At 44.2% G+C, this 27,361-nt stretch overlaps 1 protein-coding gene across 2 annotated transcripts in view; it reads left to right on the forward strand.

Annotated features, from left to right (window-relative positions):
• The window catches only part of LOC126281023 (ras-related and estrogen-regulated growth inhibitor-like), a 557,894-nt gene that overhangs the window by 14,638 nt on the left and 515,895 nt on the right, over positions 1-27,361 (forward strand). For both annotated transcript variants that reach the window (XM_049979811.1, XM_049979809.1), the window contains exon 2: positions 23,080-23,197. In XM_049979811.1, coding sequence (XP_049835768.1) covers positions 23,137-23,197 — 61 coding nt within the window. In that variant the 5' untranslated portion in view covers positions 23,080-23,136. The remainder of the gene's footprint in view (positions 1-23,079; positions 23,198-27,361) is intronic.

Consider the following 27,361-nt stretch of genomic DNA (forward strand, 5'->3'; position numbering starts at 1 on the left):
GCGTGCCGTCAAGAGTGTACCAGGAAAGTGTAATAGGACCGCTCTTATTCATTATATACACTAATGATCTGACGGACTGGGTGAGCAGCAATCTGCGGTTGTTCGTTGACGATTCTGTGGTGTACAGGAAAGCGTCATCGTTGAGTGACTGGTGAAGGATACAAGATGACACAGACAATTTTTTAGTTGGTGTGACGATTGGAAGCTCTGTCTAGGCCTAGAAAGATGTAAGTTAATGCATATTTAGCGTTCTCGCTTCCCACGCCCGGATTCCCGGGTTCGATTCCCGGCGAGGTCAGGGATTTTCTCTGCTTCGTGATAGCTGGGTGTTGTGTGATGTCCTTAGATTAGTTAGGTTTAATTAGTTCTAAGTTCTAGGGGACTGATGACCATAGATGTTAAGTCCCATAGTGCTCAGAGAAATTTGAACCATTTTAATGCATATTGCTATAAAAACAATGCCACACTGTTGGAACACAGCTTGAGTAGCATCAGCCTTGACACACTCACGTCGATTAAATATTTAGGCATGACGTTGCAAATCAGCATGTTCAAATGTGTGTGAATTCTTATGGGACTAAAGTCATCAGTCCCTGAGCTTACACACTACTTAACCTAAATTATCGTAAGGACAAACACACACACCCATGCCCGAGGGAGGACTCGAACCTCCGCCGGGAAAAGCAGTATGAAATGGAAGGAGCACGGGACGAATGTCATAACGAAGGCGAATGGTCGAATTCCATCTGTTAGGGAAAATTTAAAAAAGTGTGGCTCTTCTGTTAAGGAGACCGGGTATTCAACATTAGTGCGAGCCTTTTTCAGTTCTGGTAGAGCGTTTAGGACCTCAAACATGTCTAAGGGAAGCCATCCAAGCAATTCAGAGGCGGGCTGCTATATTTGTAACCGTTAGATTGTATCAACACCTGAATACTGCGAAAATGCTTCGTGAATTGAAGTAGGAATTCTTGAAGATAAAACTTTCTTTATGAGTAACACTGCTAAGAAATTTATGGAATTAGCGTTTGAGGCCTCCTGCAGATCGATTCAATTGCCACCAACATATATTTCAAGCGAGGACGACGAAGATAAGAGATATTGGGGCTCGAACGGAGACATGTAGACAGTAGTTTTTCCCTCGCTCTGTTTGCGAGTGGAACAGGGAAGGAAATTACTCAAGTGGTTCACATGGCTCTGAGCACTATGGGACTTAACGTCTGAGGTCATCAGTCCCCTAGAACGTAGAACTACGTAAACGTAACTAATCTGAGGACATCACACACATCGGTGTGTGACCGTAACGGTCGCGCGGTTGCAGACTGAAGCGCCTAGAACCGGTCGGCCACTCCATCCGGCGGAAATTACTCGTACTGATACAAGGTACACTCCGCCATGCACCATGTGGTGACTTGCAGAGTATGTATGGTGATGTAGGTGTGTATTCTGAACTGGGAACAGTTTCGAGCATTGTCCATTTCCAAGAATATTTGTAGCAACAGACGTGGATATATCGTTCTTGTGTAGGCGGAAAACAATGAAATTCTACAATAGGTGGTCCAGATCTCGTATGTAGGGAGTGAAACGTGAAAAAAACTATTGCTATCATCCTCAATTCCAGAATTGATGAAAATATACGTTGAAGTACAATATGATGAAAAGTAACTTTCCCCAATGGCAAAGTACATGTACAAATCAGTGGCATCCGACAAGAACAGCAAAAGTTGTTTGTAAAGGATTTCCTCAGATCGACAGCCGGAAATCGCGTTTCTGTTCCTCGTGTACGCTTTTCACTGGAGCTGTAACGTACTAGATTGGACTTTCTAGCATGCAATAATTGAAAATTGTGAGTCGGTGTTTTTACTCTGACCCAGGCTGCTACGCACGTTTCTCATTCCTCTCCTCGCTGTTCAGTGTGGTCAGTCGGGGTTATCCTCTATCACACGCTTTCCGCAACACATTACGTCGAAAGCCCCTGCTGCGAAAATCTGTTGAGGCGAAAGTAGATTATATCCTCCCAAGTTCCGGCATCATGTGTGTGCGCGCGCGAGCAGGAAGACTGGATTCAATCACTGGGCAAATTACAAATCGCGAAGGCAAAATGACGAGTAGAAAACGGAGATGAATCTTTCTCATGCAAGCAATATGCGTTAATTGAGACTGAAGATAACGCCAAACCTGTTCATTCAAAATAATATTGCCAGCATGCGGAGTATATTCCGTCAGTCAACGCTGGTAACAATTTTAATCTTGACCCTTTCGGTAGCTGCTTAGGAGCAGCTAATCGAGACCTCATCAAGTCTTTTGAAACAGGATCGATCTGTGTGTCAGTTTTACCAACTGGTGTGGGTTTGAGAACAACCGGACTTGGGAAGAGTCGGTAGTATCCGCAGTCTTTGCAGTTTTCCCAACTAAAGCTGTGTCCTTTCGTATGCTGAATACTTGACAACACGGTGCATCTCTGTGTCGTAACTGCAGAAGAAAAGGCATGCTGCAGTACTCCCTTTCAAGCACGAAAACGCCGAGTAGACCAATCATTTGCCCTCATTACAGTCGAACAGCGGTTCTCTTGGCCTGACTTAGCTAACGCTATAAAACTAGTGATCTACGCCCATGTGTCCGACAGTGATTCGAATTCCCGGCCAAGCAGCAGAATTGATATGGAGACTGAGTTACTGCACCTGGCGAGTATATACAGTTATTCACAGCTCGGCACACAGAGTAAACCTAGAGTGAACACGGCACGACCTCAGACGGAATCTGCTCTCTATGCGCGCGGTAACGTACCGCCACTTGCCGTTATCACGAGAATCTATCAGACCGCTTCATTTGATACAGAGTTCGACTATTGCCTTTTTTACGGTTTTCTCTCTTTCAGTATTCAGTCTCGACAAGAGTTGTAAAATTACCGTACGGTACCATAGGTGAAAGATGACTACGGTTGTTTTGCTAGTAGCTTTTGTCAGTTAAGGTAGCGCCCACATTTCCTGTACGTTGGGTGTGTTGCATACCTGCCGGGAGCTACCTCAAAACGATCACTTTCTGCAACCAGTGTCTTACTAGATGGTCTTATAAACCGGAGGCTGCGAACTGTCTAGAAATTGAGTAAGGATATATAAATGACCAGGTAACCTACGAAACATTTTTGTTCTACATACTTATCCTCTTGTCTGTTACTTAGTAATTAACATTATTTTTTAGCAAAACTAAAACTTTCAATATTTAATTCGGGTTTTGTTCGAAAATTGTTGATTTGTAACATGATACAATGGGGTGTTGCAATAAAAATAAAGAAAACAATACAAACTTATCGTGTATCACTATAAAACGCAATTTTCTCACAAAAAGTCAAATAAAAGAAAAAACTGTTAGGCAAAAATATATCACACATCGCTTCAGTATTTTGTTTTTCATAAAAACTGCACAATTATCAATAACAAACAGGAAACTCTTCCCTCTGACCACGATGGAGAACGTTCTGCTGAGTACAAAACAACTACAGTATTTGTATATAACTTTTAATGATCGAATAGTCCACGGGTCATAGGTGGCGCATTGGCGGTCGCGGAGACGCTGGCCTCGGCGTCAGTGGTGGCATTGATGAAGATGTCCTGTCCACCTGCTTAACTGAATGGTAATCTGGTAGCCTCCCACACAGTGGTCCCGGATTCGATTCCCAGCCGGGTTGGAGATTTTCTCCGCTCTTGGACTGGGTGTTGTGTTGTACCCACCATCATTTCATCTTCATCACCGGCACGCAAGTCACCCAATGTGGCGTCGACTGAAATAAGACTTGCACACGGCGGTCGAACTTCCCCGGGTGGGGCTTCCCGGCCAACAATGCCAAACGATCATTTCATGTTTTGTGGATGTTCTGTTAGTCTTTTTTTTCTGAGGGTCTCCTTAATTTAACTCAGTGCTGGTTCCCATGCCTTGTTAAGATTATAGCCGCAGTCGTGGTTGATGAGATCATCCCTGGTGCGAGTTTCCGTGACGTCTCTAACGACGCCGTCCCAGTATTTAGAAGTCTGTGCCAATATCCTGGTACATTCGTAATCCATCGCGTGACTCTCGGACAAACAGTGCTGTGCGACCGCTGACTTGTTGGGATACGACAGTGAAGTGTGCCTCAGTTGTTCTCGGCAGCAATCCTCAACGGTTCACTCTGTCTGCCGTATATATATATCTTTCCACAGTGACACAGAATCTGGTATAGGCCGGCCTTCCGCATCTTTGACGGTTCCCACCAACACTCGTGTTTTACTGGGCGGGAAAAGACTTTTTAGTTGGTGCTTCTTCAGCATGCCTCCGACTTTTCCCGATAACTCGCCAGTGACTGCCTCTTCCTGCTTGACTTCGTCCGAGACTGTACTGTTGTGGTGGGGTGGAGAGCGCACTTAATCTGCCATCTTGAGTACCTGTTTTTTTTTTCCTTTCTTCTTTCTCGGAATGCTGTTCTGAATTGTTCCATTTCCTGGGGCAGACTCTCTGCGTCTAAGATGGTGCTTTTCCTGCGTGCTAGTGTTTTTAGTACACCCTTCCTCTCCGAAGGGTGCTGGAAGCTGTCTGCATGCAAATACAGGTCAGTGTGCGTTTTCTTCCGGTACACTTCGTGGCCCTGGGTACTACAAACTCTTCTCTTGGCCATGACGTCTAGGAATGGTACTCTTGCATATGCTTCGGTCTCCGCAGTGAATTTGATGTTAGGAAATATGGAGGTGAAACGTGTAACGAAATCAAAGAATGTGCCCCTTCCGTGGGGCCAGATAACGAACGTGACATCCACATAACAGAAATAAAACACATGGGTTTCCATTTAGATGACGCCAGGATTTCCTCCTCGAAGTACTCCATATAGAAATTCGCCTCCACGGGCGGGATGGTTGCCCATTGCGACTCGTGCCGTTTATTCAAAGTATTCTCCATTGAACAGAAAGTACGTAGAAGTCAGAACATGCTTTGAAAAGGTCGGCGGTCTCCTCGTCAAATATCTTACAAATAAGCTCTAATGACTTTAGCAAAAACATCCTGGTGAATAATGAAACGATGTCAAAACTCAGCAGGATATCTGAGTCATTCACCGTGAATTTGTCTAGGCGTTTTACAAAATCCACAGAATTGTGGATGTGAAGATGACATTTACTCACATAAGGGCTTAGTATTTCCGTCAGGTATTTTGCCAGCAAACATGCAGGTGCCCTACTGTTGCTGACAATGGGGAGCAACGGCATCCTATCTCTGTGACTTTAGGGAGTCCATAAAGTCTTGGTGGTACAGATCCTTGAGGTAACAGTTAGTGACGACCCCCTCTGGTAAATTTCTTATGCTTGAGGAGAGCCCTAGTCTTTCTTCCCAACTTTTTTGTTTTGGTGGTGTGGGGGGGGGGGGGGTTCGGCGCTGATCTTCCAGTAGGAGTCTTTATAAAGCAGTCTCTGCGTATCCTTGTGGGAAAGCGTTGTCTTTGTCAGCAGATAACACAGCACTCTCAGGGCGCTCTCCCAGGTGCAGAATAGCCGCCCTCTCTTTTTTGGTAATTTTCGAATTCGTAGGCTTAGTTCTCGTCAACGAGCTGCTGCTTTCACTACGTTCTTCTTCAGTCGCGCCGCAACATGTTCAACTGCACAGACGATGTCCGCGACCGGTGTGAAGTTAGGGGCGGGAGAAAAGTTTAACCCCTTCTCCAGAACCGCATCGTCACTCAGGTCCTTGTCGATCAGATTAATGACGTTCCTGATCGGGGACCTCAGTAATGGTTTGTCATAGAGACGTGAGGATTTTGATATATGTGGCTTTCTTGTTGGCGGAATCGGCTGTGACACAGGTAACGCTATCAAAACAGACCCAGGTCCAAAAGTTAAAATGATTGGTCAGATGAAAACGTAGTCTAAATAGTTCCTGGGAGTTATACTCAAGTCTCCGGAGGTCAAGTGGTCTCTCTCTCGTACCAAAGCAAGGTTCTGGCAAATTCTTAATTCTTCTGGCTGTTACAACATCGATCTGATGCGTGACCTTAGCAAAGTTCGGCACAACGTGATGGACACGATATGTCTTCAGGAATGCAAGAGCACTCAGCAAATGGCATTTTCGGTGGCACGGCATGTCGAATGTCTTCATGCTGCAACACACATCATCTCCGTGAAGGTATAGGATGTCCAGTTTCACCCGTGTAATGTCCGATCAACAAAAATGCCAAAAGAAATAATGTGAAAAACGAATTACTTATCACGTGTCCTCTGACATGAACGATGTACCTGAAACGACATTCCTGACGAACGAACACACAAAAATTTATTCATTGGAGCATTTAGCTGATAAGTCGCGGGCAAGTGTAATAAATAACGTGACTGATGGCATTATCAGGTCGAAGGCGATATTTAAAACTGCAGGAAAAGTATGGTAACCACGATTGTCAGGGAAGTAAGGACGAATTTGAATTTTACGCCGTTTTGTCATATGAAGGTTGGCAGCCGTAGTTTTTTAATGTTTATTATTTGCGATCGTTCTCATCAGTAGCCGTATAGGTTTTGTGTAGTGAGCGTCGTCGTTTGATGTTTATTTTCGTCATGGAGCAGATGACAACTGAGCAACGTATCCACTAGATAAAAAGTTATTACGAAAATAGTGGAAGTTCCACGGCAACCTTTCGTGAATTGCGTGTGACTCTCAGGCGTAATGCTGCTCCAGCTGAATCATCAGTTCGGAAGTGTATCCGGAAGTTTGAGACCACAGGTTCTGTTTCAGACGTTAAGAGGACAGGACGACGGCGTTGTGTTCGAACACTATATAACACAGCTGTCGTGCGTGACAGTGGTGATCGTAAGCCTCATAAAATCGGTTCGCCGACGAACTCAACAACTGAATTTATCACTGCGCCAAATCCTTTCAAAAGATCTGAAAATGGATGTGTACAAGATTCAACTTACTCAAGAGCTGAAGCCCGCAGATCATGGAAGGAGACACCGATTTGATCACTGGGTCTTGGCTCGATAAGCGGAAAACGAGAACTTCACAAGAAGAATAAATTTCTCAGATGAGGCGTACTTTCGCGTCAGTGGTAACTCAGTGGTCAGCGTGACGGAATGTCATACCTAACGGCCAGGGTTAGATTCCCGGCTGGGTCGGAGATTTTCTCCGCTCAGGAACTGGGTTTTGTGTTGTCCTGATCATTATCATTTCATCCCCATCGACACGGAAGTCGCCGAAGTGGCGTCAACTCTTAAGACTTGCACCAGTTCAAATGGCTCTGAGCAGTATGGGACTTAACATCTGTGTTCATCAGTCCCCTGGAACTTAGAACTACTTAAACCTAAGTAACCTAAGAACATCACACACAGACCCATGCCCGAGGCAGCATTCGAGCCTGCGACCGTAGCGGTCACGCGGTTCCAGACTGAAGCGCCTAGAACCGCACGGCCACACCGGCCGGCACCAGGCGAACGGTCTACCTGACGGGGGGGGGGGGGGGGGGGGGGGGCTAGCCACTCGGCATTTCCATTTTTAGCGCAGTGGTAAGTCAGTAAGCAGAACTACAGAATTTGGGGTAACGAAAACCCGCAAGTTACTGTGGAAGATGAGATGTAGCCACGACGCAGGACTGAGTGGTGTGGGTTATGGGCAGGAGGGGTGGTCGTCCAGTACTTTCTTGAAAATAGTGATGGAGCTGCCGTCACTGTGAACGGCGACTGTTACCGAACGAGCTTTCTGACTGGTTTTTCCCTCCTATTGATGAAAATGACAGTTGGGTTTCAGCAAAAGGGTGCGACGTGTTACACATCCCGTGAAACGCATGCTCTGCTAAATGAAAAGTTTCCTCAAAAAATTATCTCTTTGCGTGGCAACCAGGTATGGCCTGCCGGATCATGCGATCTTACGCCTTCTGACTGTTTTTGGAGGGTATTTGCGAAATCAGAAGTGTACATGAACAAACCACAAACAGTACACCAACTGAAGGATGACATTAAAAGGTTATTAGCGGCATCCAATGAGATGTTTATGAAAGCGTCATAGAAAACTTCAGTGAACCCATTCTTCGTTGCCTTGAGCGATCATATTGAGGATATGATTTTTCATACATAAATAGGAGAAGTTACTTAACGCGTTTGTAGCAAAAAATTGCGTTTTCAATAAATTTTGTACCATCTTCATCTACATGGATACTCTGCAAATCACTTTCAAGTCCCTGGCAGACGGTTCATCGAACCACCTCCACAATTCGCTATTATTCCAAGCTCGTATAGCGCGCGTAAGGGATGAACACCTATATCTTTCGGTACGAGCTCTGATTTCCCTTATCTTATTGTGGTGATCGTTCCGCCCAACGTAGGTCGGTGTCAACAAAATATTTTCGCATTTGGAGGAGAAAGTTGGTGATTGGGATTTCGTGAGATGATTCCCTTGCAGCGAAAAACGCCTTTCTTTTAATGATTTCCAGGGCAAATCCTGTATCATTTCTGTGACACTCTCTCCCATATTTCGCGATAATACGAAACGTGCTGCCTTTCTTTTGAACTTTTTCGATGTACTCCGTCAGTCCTACCTGGTAAGGATCCCACACCGCGCAGCAGTATTCTAAAAGAGGACGGACAAGCGTAGTGTAGGCAGTCTCCTTAGTAGGTCTGTTACATTTTCTAAGTGTCCTGCCTATAAAACGCAGCCTTTGGTTAGCCTTCCCCACAACATTTTCTATGTGCTCCTTCCAATGTAAGTTATTCGTAATTATAATACCTCGGTATTTAGTTGAATTTACGGCTTTTAGATTAGAATGAATTATAGTGAACCGAAGTTTACGAGTTCCTTTTAGCGCTGATGTGAATGACCTGACACTTTTCGTTCTTTAGGGTAAAGTGCCACTTTTCGCACCATTCAGATATATTTTCTAAATTGTTTTGCAGTTTGTTTTGATCTACTGATGACTTTATTAGTCGATAAAGGACAGCGTAATCTGCAAACAACCGAAGACGGCTGGTTAGATTGTCTCCCAAATCGAATATATAGATAAGGAAACAAAAGAAAAATTCGGAGTAGGTATTGAAATCCATGGAGAAGAAATAAAAACCTTGATGTTATCCGATTACATTGTAATTCTGTCAGAGACAGCAAAGAACTTGGAAGAGCAGTTGAACAGAATGGACGGTGTCTTGAAAGGAGGACATAAGATGAACATCAACGAAAGAAAAACGAGGATAATGGAATATAGTTAAATTAAGTCGGGTGATGCCGAGGGAATTAGATTAGGAAATGAAACACTTAAAGTAGTAAAGGAGTTTTGCTGTTTGTGAAGCAAAATAACTGATGATGGTCGAAGTAGAGAGGATATAAAATTTAGACTGGCAATGGTAGGAAAGCGTTTCTGAAGAAGAGAAATTTGTTAACATCGAGTATAGATTTAAGTGTCAGGAAGTCGTTTCTGAAAGTATTTGTATGTAGCTATGTATGGAAGTGAAACGTGGACGATAAATAGTTTGGACAGGAAGAGAATAGAAGCTTTCGAAATGTGATGCTACAGAAGAATGCTGAAGATAAGATGGGTAGACCACATAACTAATGAGGAGGTATAGAATATAATTGGGGAGAAGAGGAATTTGTGGCACAACTTGACAAGAAGAAGGGACCGGTCGGTAGGACATGTTCTGAGGCATCAAGGGATCACAAATTTAGCGTTGGAGGTCAGCGTGGAGGGTAAAAATCGTAGAGGGAGAGCAAGAGATGAATACAATAAGCAGATTCAGAAGGATTTAGGAAGCAGTACGTAGTGGGAGATGAAGAAGCTTGCACAGGATGGGGTAGCATGGAGAGCTGCATCAAACCAGTCTCAGGACTGAAGACCACAACAACAGATAAGGAACAGCAAAGGGCCTATAACACTACCTTGGGGAACGCCTGAAATCCGTTCTGTTTTACTCGACGACTTTCCGTCAACTATTATCATCTGTAGCACTTTAATGTTCTTCCCTGGTTTCCAGAATCTCCGTAGTTATGGTCTCCCAGTGATGTACCCGGTGTTTTATCCTGCGTAGGAGTAAGTTTTAGGGAAGCTATACGTTTACCCGGAACGGTGTACGTGTGAAGTACTGCGGTGGGACTGAGTGCTGGTCTCCGCGGAGGGGGAGACGAGCGAGCGGCTGCTTGTTATTCCGGCCGCGCTCTGCCAGCGATTGTACTGGCGCCGTGTTCCACGAGGCGAGGATGCTCGCGTGGCTGCTTTCGCCATCAGACAGCTGTTAGGCGCCGCAGCCGGAGGAATCCGCCGGCTGCCTTACAGCCAGCGGAACAGCCGTCAGCTGGCCGACTGCGACTGACGAGGGGAGGGTTTCCACAGCAGTATGCGCCGTGTGCTCGGGCCGGCCTGTTGCTCATCACGGCTAGTCTGACAACCGTTGGTCTGGGCCAGGGGTTCCCCACCATTTGCTCGGACGCTGCCTGTCACTGCGCTGGAAAACCTTGTTTATTTTGAAAATTATTAGAATTTTAAGAAACGATAAAAACTTGTTTCATTCAGTGATGACTTCAGTTTCAAATCATAATTAGTAACGCAGAAAAAAAACCACTCCGTCTTCAGGCCACGAGTGGCCTACCGGGTCCATCCGACCGCCGTGTCATCCTCAGAGAAGGATGCTGATAGGAGGGGCGTGGGGTCAGCACACTGCTTTCCCAGTCGTTGTCATGGTATCCTTGACCGAAGCCGCTACTATTCGGTCGAGCAGCTCCTCAACTGGCATCACGAGGCTGAGTGCATCCCGAAAAATATCAACAGCGCATGGCGGCCTGGATGGTCACCCATACAAGTGCCGACCACGCCCGGTGATCTCACGGGAACCGGTGTATCCACTGCGGCAAGGCCGTTGCCCTAGTAACTCATAAATCAGAATAAAATTTAAAAAAGTTATTAGTATCGTTGGAAGAAGCACCGTGTTATTAATAGTTTTTGCCAGAGCACTTACGTCTCGTGGAGCACCACTGTCCCGCCGAACGTAGTTTGGGAAGCCCTGGTCTAGATAATACTTAAAACAGGACTGAGTTGGTTCTGACAACTCCTTGTTCGAGACAACTGTCGGTTGACCCTAATGAATTCCCTAGTTTGTATAAGACGTTTATGGTTCAAATGGCTCTGAGCACTATGGGACTTAACTTCTGAGGTCATCAGTCCCCTAGAACTTAGAACTACTTAAACCTAACTAACCTAAGGACATCACACACATCCATGCCCGAGGCAGGATTCGAACCTGCGACCGTAGCAGCCGCGCGGTTCCAGACTTCAGCGCCTAGATAAGACGTTTATAGCAGATCGAAATACTGGTTAGGACCTCAGAGTGTTGCTCTAGAGAATCAGTAGTCAAATGGCCGTCAAAAACGAAAATGAAGCATTTCTGCCAGTGCCAACAAACACTGAGAAGATTTCAAGTTGACGGGAATCACTTAAATTGAAAGTGCCACAAAGTTCTGTTCTTGATCCGCCATTTATCTCGATATACATTGTGTTTCAGAAATACTTTGGGGGTACACTCCTTACTGCGATACAAGAGAAAAGGTTCTTGTAAACGTATGTCCGAAAATCCCTTTTTTCAAATTATTTACAATATAGAGAATGAAATTTTCACTCTGGAGCGGAGTGTGTGCTGATATGAAACATCCTGACAGAAGTAAACTGTGTGCCAGACCGAGAATCGAACTCGGAACCGTTGCCTTTCGCGGGCAAGCGCTCTACCATCTGAGCTACCGAAGCACGGCTCACGCCCCGTCCTCACAGCTTTAATTCCGCCAGTACCTGGTTTCCTACCTTCCAAACTTTACAGAAGCTCTCCTGTGGACCTTGCAGAACTAGCACTTCAGGAAGAAAGGATATTGCGGATACACAGCTTGGGGGATGTTTCCAGAATGAAATTTTCACTCTGCAAGAAGTTTCACATCAGCGCACACTCAGCTATAGTAGCAGATATACTGTTATCATACAGATGTCTGCAGAGTTGAGGAGATGAAAAGGTACTGTGAAAACTTACTAGGATCCGAAGTTTCGAGGTCTCGTAACTTTGAATGCAACTTGTCTGTCCTGTAGCTCTGTCTCATTCAGGAAGAGAACACAGAAGACGCAGGTGATAAATTCTGCACTAACGAGAAGGGCCTTATTGAATATTAGAAGATTTCTGTTTCTTGCCTATTATGGAATGGGCTTTTTTCAACACTGCTTCGTAGATATACGTATCACCTCATATGTGCCACTCTGAAAGTGACAAAGTTTTTCCTCTCTGGAAAGCTATGTAAAGTAATTACTTGCAGAACTTCAAGAAGAGTTGGGTCAAGACAACGATACTAAACTTACAAGGAATCGCACAGTCATATATTGTTTGTAATGTAAGCGGTGTTCTTATTTTCTGGACTGTAATAGAGAATGGAAGCTGGAAGAAACGGCACTAGAAATAACGGTGTCAAGGCTATTATCACAACGAGGTACCTCGCAGTACTGTTCTCTTCAGACCCAGGGATCATTGCAATCGTCCTTTGAAAAGAGTCATGTGAACGTCAACGTTCCCATGTACCATTCGTTCCGGAGGGCACCTACAGGCTCCCCTCTCATCAATCAATCTATCCGAGCTTACCTTCCGGCGCTGTAAACGAGTGGCACTGTGTCAACAACAGCAGTTGTGAAGACATCAACTGCGAAAGGTCTCGCCTTGTACTTAACTAGTGAAATGATGAATGACGTGACATTCAATCTCAAGGTAGCGTACTGAGACTTCTTCGTAAGTATTACGGTCTTAAACATAAGAAAACTGACTAAAAATTTGTTTCGGACAGGATTCCAACGCGCACCTATACCATAAGCTCATGAAATGATACATGAAGGAAGGAAACAAGGTTCAACGTCCCGTCGATATCGAGGTCGCATTCGGGAGGACTACAGTTCGAAACTGCGTCCGTCCATCGAGATTTACGTTTCCCAGGATTTCCCTAAATCGCTCCAGGCAAATGCGGGGGTGGTCCCCTTGCAAAGACAGGCCGATTTCCTTCCCCATCCTTGAAACAATCCAAGCTTCTGGCCCGTCTCTAATGACCTCGATGTCAACGGGGCGCTGAATCCAATTTTCCTTCCTTGACATCGAGGTCATTACAAATGGAGCATAAGATCGGATTGTTTGCGCGGATGAGGAGGGAAATCGGCCGTGTCTTTTTCAAAGAGACCATCGCGAAATTTGTTTTGAGTGATTTGGGGAAACCAGGGACAACCAAACTTTCGACGGTTGGACTAGGATTTGAAACTGTGTGCTATCCAGTTCTAAAGCCCCTAATTTAACGGATAGGCTTAGCGCCGACGGGTCATTACCGACGCTCTGAATCGCAGCACTGAAATGTTTTGAGCGCTGCGATAAACTTTGGCTGCCACATTTATGGCATTTTACAGAGGATGCAACAGAAAACCATATTCCTTCAATTCCCATGTGACGTAACAATAATAATAATATTCAGCAGACCAAATTGAGTTTCCAACCAATCTATAGCAATAAAGAGACCTTCGTAACAATTTTGAAATCAAAAATGATATTGTGAAATTGAAATCATGAATGCTAAGAGCCAATAAATAGAAGAATTCTGAAAGGGTGGAATTTACACTTTGACGTACTGGCGTAGCGCGATTGATTATGAACTTTTGTGACGTATGCGAAAGGGCCACAGTCATGTAGCTCAGTTACCCCATTACAGTTAAACTATCTAAACTCTGTTGATACCTATTCGACAGCGTTGGTTAAACTGTGTCATAGCTGAATCATACGGAATTGATGTCTTATTTACTGTTAACTTGTGTCATTATTGATATACATTTTCATGTTTTCGCCGGCCGCGGTGGTCTAGCGGTTCTAGGCGCTCAGTCCGGAACTGCGTGACTGCTATGGTCGTAGGTTCGAATCCTGCCTAGGGCATGGATGCGTGTGATGTCCTTAGGTTAGTTAGGTTTAAGTAGTTCTAAGTTCTAGGGGACTGATGACCACAGATGTTAAGTCCCATAGTGCTCAGAGCCATTTGAACCATTTTTTTCATGTTTTCCTTTTGTAGTACATCGTAACCTTTCGCTATACGTATAAATTTCCGTAAATACGAAGCCACTGAACTGCTCAGTCTTCTATGATCTGCAGAAAAAGTATTTCTTTGTCTAATCTTTTATTTCCTTTCTCCAGGTTAGAAACTCCTGACGTATCACCTATCCGTGGTGGTACGTAAAATTGTGTGCCCTTCCTTACGTTCTACTTTATACGCAATTACCTGTGTAGTAAATGTACAATTACTTTGGATTTTTTCTTAAATTTCTTTTTCCTCTCCATATTCAGTTTCTACTCCTTTTATTGATTTTTTTATGCCTTAGTAGCGCCAAGAAGCAATTAGTCTTGCTTTAGAATTTCCGAGCGAGTGTAATGCCTTCCCTGTTCGAAAATATCATTATCGTGCAGCAAGCCTTTCTTCCTCTGAGTGACTTAACGAAAGATTTTTTGTTATTTAATTGATGTATGAGCTCATTTTTCGGGAAAATTCCATTCAGATTTACCAAAACGGTAATCGAAAGCCACGTATTTCCTCTGCACATTAATCTGACCATCTGAAAGCGTAAAAGTACCGAATTTACCTTCTGTCATGCCGTTAGCAAGAGAAATTTGGAAATCACAGTTAGCTTACGGAGATACAGGATGACTGCTTTCGTTGCTTGTATACCTAAATTGGATGGTAGTCAGGCATGCGGAAGAACTAAGGGAGACTATCTCAGAAAGTATAAGGAACAAATAATGTCCTCGTTTCCGTCATAAAGGCCACTTCATATCATTCATACCCTGCACTACAGTTTACGGTTCATTCAAATGGAAAACGCGGTATTGTTTCCCACAACCGCAGTGCTATTCCTCATTAAACCTTACTTCCTTCTCAATCTCTCGCGGCTCTGCCCTTACACGAAATGCAACAGGCGAGGTACAACTATACATTTCGATCGACATATTTGCACGACAAATCCTTCTCTTTGCTGGGAAAAGTGTCATACGCACACTTCATGACGATATTCCAATTCACCTCCGCCCTCTGGCAGGGGATAGAAGCGTGACGCTCACTTGGATTCAACAGTAAAGGGCGCTGTAACTCGTGAATACAACAGTCTCTCGTGCGGAAACCACACAATTCCTGAAATATATACATTACAGACTACTCTTCCCTTTTACTTTGTGGAATGTTCCCCTGTAGATTTGTCCCCATTGTTCAAACGTCACAGCCTGTTTCATTTACATCAGTATTCTGACTGGTTTGATTGGCAACGACACGATTTTTTTCTCCTCTGTCATCCTCTTCATCTCAGCGTAGTACTTAATCCAAAGTTCCAAAGATTTGTTGCACAAATATTTCAATCCCTGCATCGCCCTGTATTTTTGAACTCCACGGTTTTCTCTAGGACCATGGAAGTGTTTTCCTGATATATACATATATATTGCGACTTAACTGCTAATGTCATCAGTCTCTAAGCTTACACACTACATAACCTAAATGATCCTAAGGACAAACACACTAACCCATGCCCGATGGTGGACCCGAACCTCCGCCGGGACCAGCCGCACAGTCCATGACTGCAGCGTCCTAGACCGCTCGGCTAACACCACACCGCCTGACAGATTAACGCACGTCTTATCATCCAGTCACTTAAACTAACTAGCGAGAAAGCAACAGAAGGAAATGTTAATCAGGCTCTTCAAAAAAAAAAAAATATTGAATTGCCTCTCTCTGAAAACTGACTGACTCATATTTATGAGAAAACACTCAAACAGAAAAACAAATCGATTCATACCAAGAGCACATCTAGCGGTGAGCACTGATGTTCAGGTCGTATGAATATGACGCTATACTTCGTATGAAGACATTTTAAATGACGTCTGAAGATTGGCTACGCCCAGAACGCGTCAAATACAATTTCTTGTACAAGCAGTGATCTGCACATTTCAAGCGACCCATTCAGCAGTAATAGAAGTGCTCTTTATTTGTATTTTGCTCGCAGGCCGCATACGAGACTTTTTGTCGCATCTTATGTCCATGGCAGAGCCTCGACCTCTGCTGGCCTCTGACTAGCTAAAATGAGAGGACAGAGTCTGGAAATCGGAATTTAACATTTATTCCATATCGTTGTCCACCCGGTGTAGTTTCATATTTGTTGCTTCATCCACAGAAGTCAGTGGCTTCCTTGCCTGTTGCGATAGCTATTGTGAGTAAGCGTTGTGACAGCAGACCTGCCGTGTCGTGGGGTGCGTCGGCGGTCAGCCGCGGCACGCAGTATGGACAACCGGGTCGCCGGTGACGTTGATAGCGGCGCTGCGACACGTGGCCTCGCATGACAATGGGAATGCGGTGCGTTGCGTAGCCTGGAAAGCAATCGTTCGAGGAGCCACACGCGCACGCATGTGACCCCGTGCAAACGATCAAATGTGAGGATGTTACACATTATTACGGACCACAGTCGATAACCCACGTACCACCGCCAAAACCTAGCGAGCTGGCGCAGTGGACTCGCATTCGGGAGAAAGACGGTTCAGATTCGCGTCCGGCCATCCATATTTAGATTTTTCGTGATTTTCCCACATCGTTACAAGCAAATTCCTCCATGGTTCCTTTGAAAGAGCACGGTTGATTTCCTTCCCCATTCTTGGCACAATCCGAGCTTGTGCTACGTCTCTAATGACCTCCATGTTGACAGGACGTTAAATCCAATCTTTCTTCCTTCCTTCCTTCCCCACTAGTGCAAAATTAGCGGGAACTAAAGAAGCATGTCTGAAAATCTACTGAAGTTTCAGTAAAGTTCTTCAGAGTGTGTGACAGCGTCATATGTGAAAAAATTCCGACGTATTGGCTTTTATTGCAGGCAGCCTTGACCAGTGTGACTATTTGTGGTTACTATAACTCGTTTATGTACATCTATTATTTGAAAGTGGGTAGGTGTCCTGCATGCTATGTGTGTTGTGTGACAGGAACCAGGGTGGAGGGATTGCAGATGCTTATTTCTGGAAATATTTGATGTTAAATTTTATTGTTTGCTATGGGAGAATCCGGCAGAAGGTGCTATCCTAAGTGTCGCTTCCGTAGTGGCCGTTATCACATACGACGCGGTCACACGCCCTCCGGAATATTACTTGAAGGCCTCTGATGTACTGAGATGCACAGGAAAGCGACATTGCGACAATGTGAACAGACACGATAAGTAGCATTTACAATGACTTACATGTGTTTTAAGCGACAGTCTTATAAAAGTCAAATAGTTGGCATGATTTACTGTTTGAAATATTGGAATTCTTAATACCAAATTAATATCAAATTTCGTTAGATAGCTTAATTGATGCTGATGTGTTGACCTGAACCCAGCTTACGAAACTGATTATGACTTCTGGCGTAACGTATTATGAAGAACAAAAGAAGTTATAGGTGTCAAAATCTTATTAAAGAAAAGAAAAACAGAACACACATTTACTGTTCACATGTTTGGTAATAAAGCCTTCGAATTTTGAAGATAGCGATTTACAAAATGTTTATAATTGGAGATATCAGTGTAAAGTTATACTACATTACGTACTACACAGTAAAGTAATAAGGAACGCTACAGTCAATAGTAGTGCATGTCGATGGTAGGTGTGATTAATTTGTGATTCTTTAACTTCTTTATTATTTCCGCATGGCTACAAAATAATAACTTACATTTCATTTCTTTGTATTATGTAGAATATCACAGATTGTCCGCTCCATATTATTTTGCTATATTTAGAGTAAAAATATGTATGTTAACAGACTGTACATTATTTTGAGAATCAGTAGCGTGCAAAAATAAGGTCAGTAGTGCAGGTTACTTATAAGGCAATTATCATTTTCTGCCAGTCCGATTCGATACTATAAAATACTATTAAGAATCTTTAAATTTTAAGAGCAGTTTAGTGCAGATTCAAAGATTTCGAAAATAATTATTTTTTGATTAAATATGATCCAGTTTTATCAGCCAGATATCCTGTTTTATCAGGCAGTACGCCGCCGTTTCTCCTTTCGAGCACACTTTCCAGACGCCAAGGAACAACCGTCGGCATAGATTCCCATGTCACCAGGCTAAGTTAGAATACTCCGGGTGAAACTCTAGAATTCTATCGGGCGTTTTTTTTTTTTTTTTTTTTTTAGGTGTTAGATGTTACACCATGATCGGTTCAACAGATGATACTTGGATTATTTATGGAGGAGAAAATCTTATTATATTCCAAATAAACGCCAACTTTATTCCCTTTTTTCTTGGTTCATTTATAACAACATGCAAATGGTATAGCACTCCACTTTAGATTCATGAAATTAGCGTGAAAAATAACAGACTGCATAAAAACTTTTTATGCAGACCACTGCGACTAGTAACTTTTTAAAATATTTGTTTATTCCCATGAACTAGTTTTCGAGAGTTGCAGGCTCATCCTCAGGCGGAGCATAAGTCACCTTTTATTTCCGTAGTGTGATGTTGGATTGTGGCTTGCGGCTGTATGGGTAGTATTGTAGTTAGTATCCACCTGAGAACTTCCATTTTAATTGTGTATTGGCCATTGTTTAACAACTTTTCGCTGTAAATAAAAGTACTCATTGTAATCATAATTTCACCAGTATCCAGCATGTGCGGTGTAATTGATGTATACCCCAGCAAATGTAATAGGAGCACTCAATAAAAGCCCGCTCTCTTCCATGGAAACTGAAACGGGAAAACGCGGTGCCGAAGGCACAAAATCTGACCTATGGAGCTACGGAACAAAGTCTAATTTCACATTGTTCCACATTTTGACCGAGTTTGCGTCCCAATGGCGGGGATTCGTTTACGGTTTGCGCCGCCTTATCGTGGTATTCCATGGGCTCTGAAGGTACTCTCGAAGGACGCATTACTGCCAAGAACTACGTGACCAGGTTGGCTGATCCGTTCGATCCCATGGTACAGTATTCGTATCTCGATAGTGATACTGTGTTCCAAGAGGACAGGACCTATTTTCACACAGCTCGCATCTTCTCAAACTGGCTTTTTGAGTATGAGGATGAATTTTTGCACCTCCCCTGGCCTCCAAAATCACCAGGTGTAAATATTAACTAGCCTTTGTGGTGTACTTTGGAGAGAAGGGTGCATTATTGCTACCCATCTCCACTATTTTGGAGGAACACGGTGTAAAATTTACTGGAAAACTGTACAGGGCCTGTATTTATTCATTCCGAGAAAATCAGAAGCTGTTTCGAATGCCAATTGTTGTCCTACACCAAATTATGCATCTTAATGTATTTCCAGTGTTTCCATATTTTTATCTTCTCCTACAGCTGTATGCTGTGCCGACATATGAATCGAAGGTAAGTGAGGTCTCAGGGGTGGAACCGAACGGTAACATTTTCCTTTATTTATGTTTTATGCTTACGATATCTCTTCCCCACTGGGAACTGACTTTTAATTGATTTAAGAAGTCGGTGCATGGTGACTGGATATCAAGGTAACCTCTGGACATATACGGAAGAGCCAAAGAAACTGGTACACCTGCCTAGTATCCCGCGAACACGGAGAAGTGCCGCAACACGGCGTGGCATGGACTCAAGGTGTTTGAAGTAGTGGTGGAGCGAACTGACACGTCCGCAGCTCGTGGTCGTGCGGTAGCGTTCTCGCTTCCCACGCACGGGTTCCCGGGTGCGATTCCCGGCGGGGTCAGGGATTTTCTCTGCCCCGTGATGACTGGGTGTTGTGTGATGTCCTTAGGTTAGTTAGGTGTAAGTAGGTTCTAGGGGACTGATGACCATAGATGTTAAGTCCCATAGTGCTAAGAGCCATTTGAACCATTGAACGAACTGACTCCACGGTTACTGCAGGGCTGTCCATAAATCCGTAAGAGACGCTGGAGATCTCTTCTGAACACCACGTTGCAAGGCATCCCAGATATGGTCAATAATGTTCATGTATGGGGAGTTTGGAAGCCAAAGAAATGTTTAAACTCAGCAGAGTGTTGCTGCAGCCACTTTGTAGTAATTACGAACCTGTGGGGTGTTGTATTGTCCTGCTGGAATATCCGAAGTCCATCACAATGCATAATGGTGATGAATGGATGGAGGTGGTGAGATAGGCTGCTTAAGTACGTGTCACAATTCGGAGTCGTATCTAGACGTGTCAGGGTCCCATATCACTCCAACTGCACATGCCCCACACCATTACAGAGCCTCCACTAGCTTGAACAGTCTCCTGCTGACATGCAGGGTCCATGGATTCATCAGGTTGTCTCCATAACTGTATACGTCTAGGAGCTAGATACAATGTGAAGCAAGACTCATCCTACCAGGCAACATGTTTCCAGTCATCAACAGTCCAATGTCGGTGTTGACGGCCTCAGCGAGGAGTAAAGCTTTGTGTCGTGCAGTGATCAATGGTACACGAATGAGCCTTCGGCTCCGAAAGCCCATATCGATGTTATTTCGTTGAATGTTTCGCATGCTGACACTTGTTGATGGCCCAGCAGCGAAATCTTCTGGATTTTGCGGAAAGGTTGCACTTCTGTCACGCTGAACGATTCTCTTCAGCCGCAGTTGGTTCCATCCTTGCAGGTCTTTTTCCTGCCGCAGCGATGTCGGAGATTTGATGTTTTACCTGATTCCTGATATTCAAGGTATGCTTGTGAAATGGTTGTACGGGAAAATCTGTACGTCATCACTACCTTGATGATGCTGTGTCCCATCCCTCGTTCGCCTACTATATCATCACGTTCAAACTCACTGAAATCTTGATAAACTAACATTGTAACAGCAGTAACCGATCCAACAACTGCGCCAGACACTTGTCGTCTTATATAGGCGTTGCCGACGGCAGCGCTGTATTCTGCCTGTTTACATATGTCTGTATTTGAATAGGTATCCGTATACGAGTTTCTTTGGCGCTTCAGTATACACTCAGTCGCAAAAGTATTCGGACAGTGGGAAGTTTCACAATGAGTACTAGAGAAACACTGACTATGAAACCCAAACATATTTATTATCAATATATATGCGTAACACCATTAATTACAAAAGACTTATTGTATTATTTCGTTTCCAAAACATAAATAACAGGAAAATTAAAAACAAAAATGAAACTTCCTGCACATCCTGCTGCTACAAAAGTATTCGGACACTGTCCAATAAATGTTGATAAGTTGTACGACGAAAATGTCAATACCTTGTGGGTCCACCTTTCATTTTCAATATCTCCTCCAATCTACTAGGCATACTTTCCACGAGTTTTTTCATGAAATCTGGGCCTATATTTGCCCATTCTTGGAGCAGTTTCTGTCTCGAGGTCTCCTTCGTATAGATTTTGTCCGCGCTGAGGATCCGTTTCAATTTATCCCACAAATGTTCGATTGGGTTAAGGTCTGGTGATTGAGGAGGGGGGGGGTGCAATACTTTCGGGCAATTGAAGAGCAACCACATGTGTACAATATGCGCGGTATTCTTGGTATCATTATCCTGATAAAAATGAAATTTGTTCGCAATACCTAGATGTCGTGCACTCTGCTTCAAATGTCCTCGCAGTATATTCAAATACGCTTCCTTGTTCATCTTATCATCACTGAACACTAAATCACCCACACCATTGCCGGACATGCATCCCCACACCATGATGCTCCCACCTCCAAACTTTACTGTTGGTTTGAGGTTCCTGGGATTCAGCTCTTCATTGGTCTTTCGCCACACGTTTGCCTTTCCGGCGATTTGCCATAATGTAAATTTATATTCGTCGCAAAATATCACCCGATTCCACCAAGCCTGATCGTATTCGGCGTATTCCCTCGCAAACTGCATACGTTTCTTCTGGTTCACTGCATTTATGAATGGCTTTCGCCGTGCCTCTCGACCACGGCACTGCGATCGTCGTAGTACTCTCCGCACGGTTTCGGGATGAACTTTTATACCAAGGTCTCCCTTCACCTCATTTGCAATTCGTGTGGCACATATTTTCGGATTCTGTTGTACCTTTCGCACAATCACACGTTCATCTCCCTGTGAAAATGTCCGTGGCCGTCCTGTACTGCAACGGAATTCCAATCGGTCTTCTTTCTCGAACCGTTTGATAATGTCGTGAAGTGTACTTTTCTTCATGTTCACTATTGCGGCAATTTCCCTGCTGGTTTTCCCCTTCGCGTGATGATAAACGACAAGTTGTCTTTGCTGGAACGTAGAACACTTCTTCCCTCTGCGTCCCATCGTCGACCTGCACAGGCTCGCGATACGTTTTTACTAATCATCGCTATCGTCTCGCGGAAATGTCGGACACACTGCAGTCGCTTCAACCTATGTGTGTCTCGGAATGAACTATTCTCTCACGTTGTCCGCCTTTGTCCGAATACTTTTGTTGCACCTTTCCATGCCGTTTTCAGGAAATATTACGTAACAGACACATGTCCAACAACAATTCTTCGTATTTGCCGCGTGTTTCACGTTGCATCGTACCCAGAGTCCCAAATACATTACAAAGTGCTATTTCTGTATTTGTTCATGCGTCAAATTGCAAAAGTATGCGCCATTACTTGCTGTCCGAATACTTTTGCGACTGAGTGTATTAGCTTCCCATCTAGCCTACAGTTTAGTTACGCAAATGCCCACGTCGGATTTTATTGAATACAGATTAATATATTTATTCCTTCGACAGCATACCTTCACTTCGCAGGCTATGTCGACAGCAAATTTACTGCTTTCTTTTCGACTGCCCGCTCTTTGAGAGAAATAATGAAAATATTCTGACTGCACTGCCTTAAAGAGTACTTGACAGCCTTCATGATTGCCACTGTTTGCACTGTGTAAGAGGTTGTTGATTGTTGTCTTCGATCCCCTACATCAGGTTCCTTCGTCAGAGTTCACGGCCAGACTGGGCTGGTGAAAGGTAAGGACCGAAGCAATTACATTGCGGCTAACAACGGCCGCATTGCGCGGTAACGCACCGCTGTTAGCCGAGACGCCTCATCCGGATAAAACCTCCGTGCCGGAGAGAGGCGTTACCCTGTAGAGTCGGAGACGGGCCGTTGCATTAACATCAGCTTGTGTGTGTGGTGTGTGCCGCAGGCGGTGCCCGTGTGGTGATGCGAGGAGGCTCTGGGTAACCGAGCGAGTCGGCGCGCCATGACCAACCTGAACCGCATCCGGGTCGTGGTGCTGGGCAGCGCGAGAGTCGGCAAGTCCGGTGAGTACTGCAGCATCACCTGCTCCTGCTCCTGCTCCTGCTCCTGCTCCTGCTCCTGCTCCTGCTCCTGCTCCTGCTCCTGCTCCTGCTCCTGCTCCTGCTCCTGCTCCTGCTCCTGCTCCATTCCATTCTTCTCGCCTTACTTACCTCATCAATGTGGGCACAAAGTGCACTGTTTCTCTGTTATACAGGGTGGTCCATTGATCGTCACCGGGACACATATCTCACGAAATAAGCGTCAAACGAAAAAACTACAAAGAACGAAACTTGTCTAGCTGGAAGGGGGAAACCAGATGGCGCTATAGTTGGTCCGCTAGATGCCGCTGCCATAGGTCAAACGGGTATCAACTGCGTTTTTTTTTTAGGTACGAACCCTCTTCTTTTATTAAATATTCGTGTAGTACGTAAAGAAATATGAATGATTTAGTTGGACCACTTTTTTCGCTTTGTGATAGATTGCGCTGCAATAGTCACAAACATATGGCTCACAATTTTAGACAAGCAGTTGGTAACAGATAGGTTTTTTAAAATTAAAATACGGAACGTAGGTACGTTTGAACATTTTATTACAATTGTTCCAATGTGATACATGTAACTTTGTGAACTTATTATTTCTGAGAACGCCTGCTGTTACGGCGCAACTACCTGTAAGTACCACATTAATGCAATAAATGCTCAAAATAATGCCCCTCAACCTCAATGAATTTAGCAGTACGTGTAACGACATTACTCTCAACAGCGAGTTGTTCGCCTTCCATAATGTACGGACATGCATTGACAATGCGCTGACGCATGTTGCCAGGCGTTTTGGTGGATCACGATAGCAAATATCCTTCAACTCTCCCCACAGGAAAAAATTCGGGGACGTCAGATCCGGTGAATGTGCGGGCCATCGTATGGTGCTTCGACGACCAATCCACCTTTCATGAAATGTGCTATTCAATACCGCTTCAACCGCACGCGAGCTGTGTGCCGGACATCCATCATGTTGGAAGTATATCGCCATTCTGTCATGCAGTGAACATCTTGTAGTAACATCGGTAGAACGTTTCGTAGGAAATCAACATACTTTGCACCATTTAGATTGCCATCGATAAAATGGGGCCCAATTATCCTTCCTCCCATGATGATGCACCATACCATTAACCTGCCAAGGTCGCTGATGTTCCACTTGTCGCAGCCATCGTGGATTTTCCGTTGCCCAATAGAGCATTTTATGCCCGTTTACATTACCGCTGTTGGTGAAGCTTCGTCGCTAAATAGAACGCGTCCAAAAATCTTTCATCGTTCCGTAATTCCTCTTGTGCCCAGTGGCAGAACTGCACACGACGTTCAAAGTGTCGCAATGCGATTCCTGGTGCATAGAATTATGGTACGGATGCAATCGATGTTGATGTAGCATTCTCAACACCGACGTTTTTGAGATTCCCGATTCTCGTGCAATTTGTCTGCTACCGATATGCGGATTACCCGAGACAGCATCTAAAACACCTACTTGGGCATCATCATTTCTTGCAGATCGTGGCTGACGTTTCACATGTGGCTGAACACTTCCTGTTTCCTTAAATAACTTAACTATCCGGCGAACGGTGAGGACATTTGGATGATGTTGTCCAGGATACCGAGCAGCCTACAAAGCACTTGTCCGTTGGGCATTTTGATCACAATAGCCTTACATCAACACGATATCGAACTTTTCCGCAATTGGGAAAGATCCATTTTAACACGGGTAATGTATCACGAAGCAAATACCGTTCGCACTGTCGGAATGTTACGTGATACCACTTACTTATACCTTTGTGACTATTACAGGGCCTTCTATCACAAAGTGAAAAAAGTGGTCCAACTAAAACGTTCATATTTCTTTACGTACTTCACAAATATGTAATAAAAATGGGGGTTCAAATTTTAAAAAACGCAGTCGATATCCGTTTGACCTATGGCAGCACCATCTAGCGAGCCAACCATATCGCCATCTGCTTTCTCCCTTCAAGCTAGACGAGTTTCGCTCTTCGTAGTTTGATGCTTATTTCGTGAGATATTGTGAGATATTTGGCCTGGTCACTATCAATGGACCACCCTGTATAAAATGCCCCATGTATCTTGACCACATTAAATAACTGTTTGTGTAGAAGCAAACTAAAATCCAGTGTGGTTATAATTAAAGTGCAGCTCCTCATAGAAGTAAGTATTCCAATGTAGTAGTACGGAACCTATTTACTCTGAAAAAAAACTTCCAATTTTGGCGACGAGATGCAAATCTGGTGCTATGAATGCTAGAAAGACGTATAGAAATGCGTCCGTATATCATGGATTTGGAACAGAACGTGGGCAGATAAGGTCAAACAAGTGAGAAAAGTTTAAAGTTGATTTTAATATTAACCGCCACTTACACAGACTGTTCAATATCAGCCCCGGAGACGTCGAAGATATTCTGTACAACACTAGATTTGCACCTGACGGCCAAAACTCCAACTAATTTTACCAGAGTAAACACATTGTGCGTTAACGCATTAGCACATCTACCAAGTTTCGCTGCTGTAAGATAATTTTGTGAGGTCTCTGGAAACCACTTTCATATTTTAGAAGCAGTCACTGTCTAACTACAGTCAATATGGCTTTAAAATGTTGTTCATTTTCCAGAGGAATCTTAAAAATCACATTTCCCTTTTCTATAATTTTGTGCGTTGTAAAAAAAAAAAGCATCCAATATTTATATATTTGGTAAACCACTTATTCTCCTCAGAACATATTTGAAGCGTATCACAGAGTACCATTCGCGCCGACCGTGGTGGCCGAGCGGTTCTAGGCGCTACAGCCTGGAACCGCGCGACCGCTACGGTTGCAGGTGTGAATCCTGCCTCGGGCATGGATGTGTGTGATGGCTTCAGGTTAGTTAGGTTTAAGTATTTCTAAGTTCTAGGGGACTCATGACCTTAGAAGTTAAGTCCCATAGTGGGGCTCAGAGCCATTTGAACCATTTTTTTGTACCATTCGCGTAACACTGTCCTTATTAAACACGTAACACAAATATACCTTTCCTGTACAACACTCAGTGCAGGTAACCGGTGTAACGTATCTCATCCACTTGCTGGGGTTATCAGTAAACAAATAGAAACACAAGGAAAATGTAAAACTGTCCTCGAGTCAGCCGGCCTCAGTCAAACCTTTGTGTGAGCACGTTTACCAAAGAGATGAAGGTAGAAATACAGAATATCATTTAAAAGTACTGCAGCACTCTATTACATGAATCTGAATTGTAAATAAAAAAACTTTATTGCAGGTAATGATCTGCTAACTTATATTTCTCAAAAATGAATTTCGTTTTATTGGTTTGGCCCTCTGAAGACCACATGAAATAACTTGAATAAAACGTTCTCGGTTTTCTAGCTACGTCAATTCGAATAAAATCCTCGAGCATTCGATAACCATCTCCGCCATCGTCGTCAAGGGTTCACTGACTGCTGTAGCTGCTACGGTTTCTCGCTTATATAGGGATGATGAAATCATCAGCAGCCAATCAGATAGACCCAATGTGGCGCGCGCGCGTAAGTCGACCGGGGCAGCTAGCGTAGCTATTGCCCGTGGCAGCAATGGTGACGTCAGGTGGCGCCAGGGGCAGGCGCCACGTTTGAAACTGCCGCTCCCGCGTCGCGCATCTGTCTCTGCTTTCTTTCGATGTCCAACGCCCTGCTGAGTGTGTACCCCTGGTCTCCGTGGAAGTTGTTGTTTAAACGAATCTCGGTAGCTTCCTTTATAACGGAATGCCAATATGTAGACGCATGACCAACACTTTCGTATTTTCGAACTGCATTTTATGTCCGTTTTCTAGGAAATGCTCCACTATGGCCGACTTGTCAGGCTCCCTTTGTTTTATATGGCGCTTGTGCTCAGTACAACGCACAGCAACTGTCCGGTATACTTTCTGCCACATTCATACGGTACCATGAAGAGCAGACTTCTAACTTGCCGCTAGTTGCTCCACAGTATGGCAGGAATGCAGTCCGTTTGTCCTCTTCTACTGATTCCCCAGCTGTCTTTCGTCGACGGCCCTTGAAAGGGTTTGCGATGTCTCTTTTGCTGTATCCATTTTCCCCGAAAACACGCTTTAAGTTCAAATGGCTCTGAGCACTTTGGGACTTAACATCTTAGGTCATCAGTCCC

Source organism: Schistocerca gregaria, chromosome 1, assembly GCF_023897955.1.
Source record: "Schistocerca gregaria isolate iqSchGreg1 chromosome 1, iqSchGreg1.2, whole genome shotgun sequence".
In the NCBI taxonomy this organism is placed as follows: domain Eukaryota; kingdom Metazoa; phylum Arthropoda; class Insecta; order Orthoptera; family Acrididae; genus Schistocerca; species Schistocerca gregaria.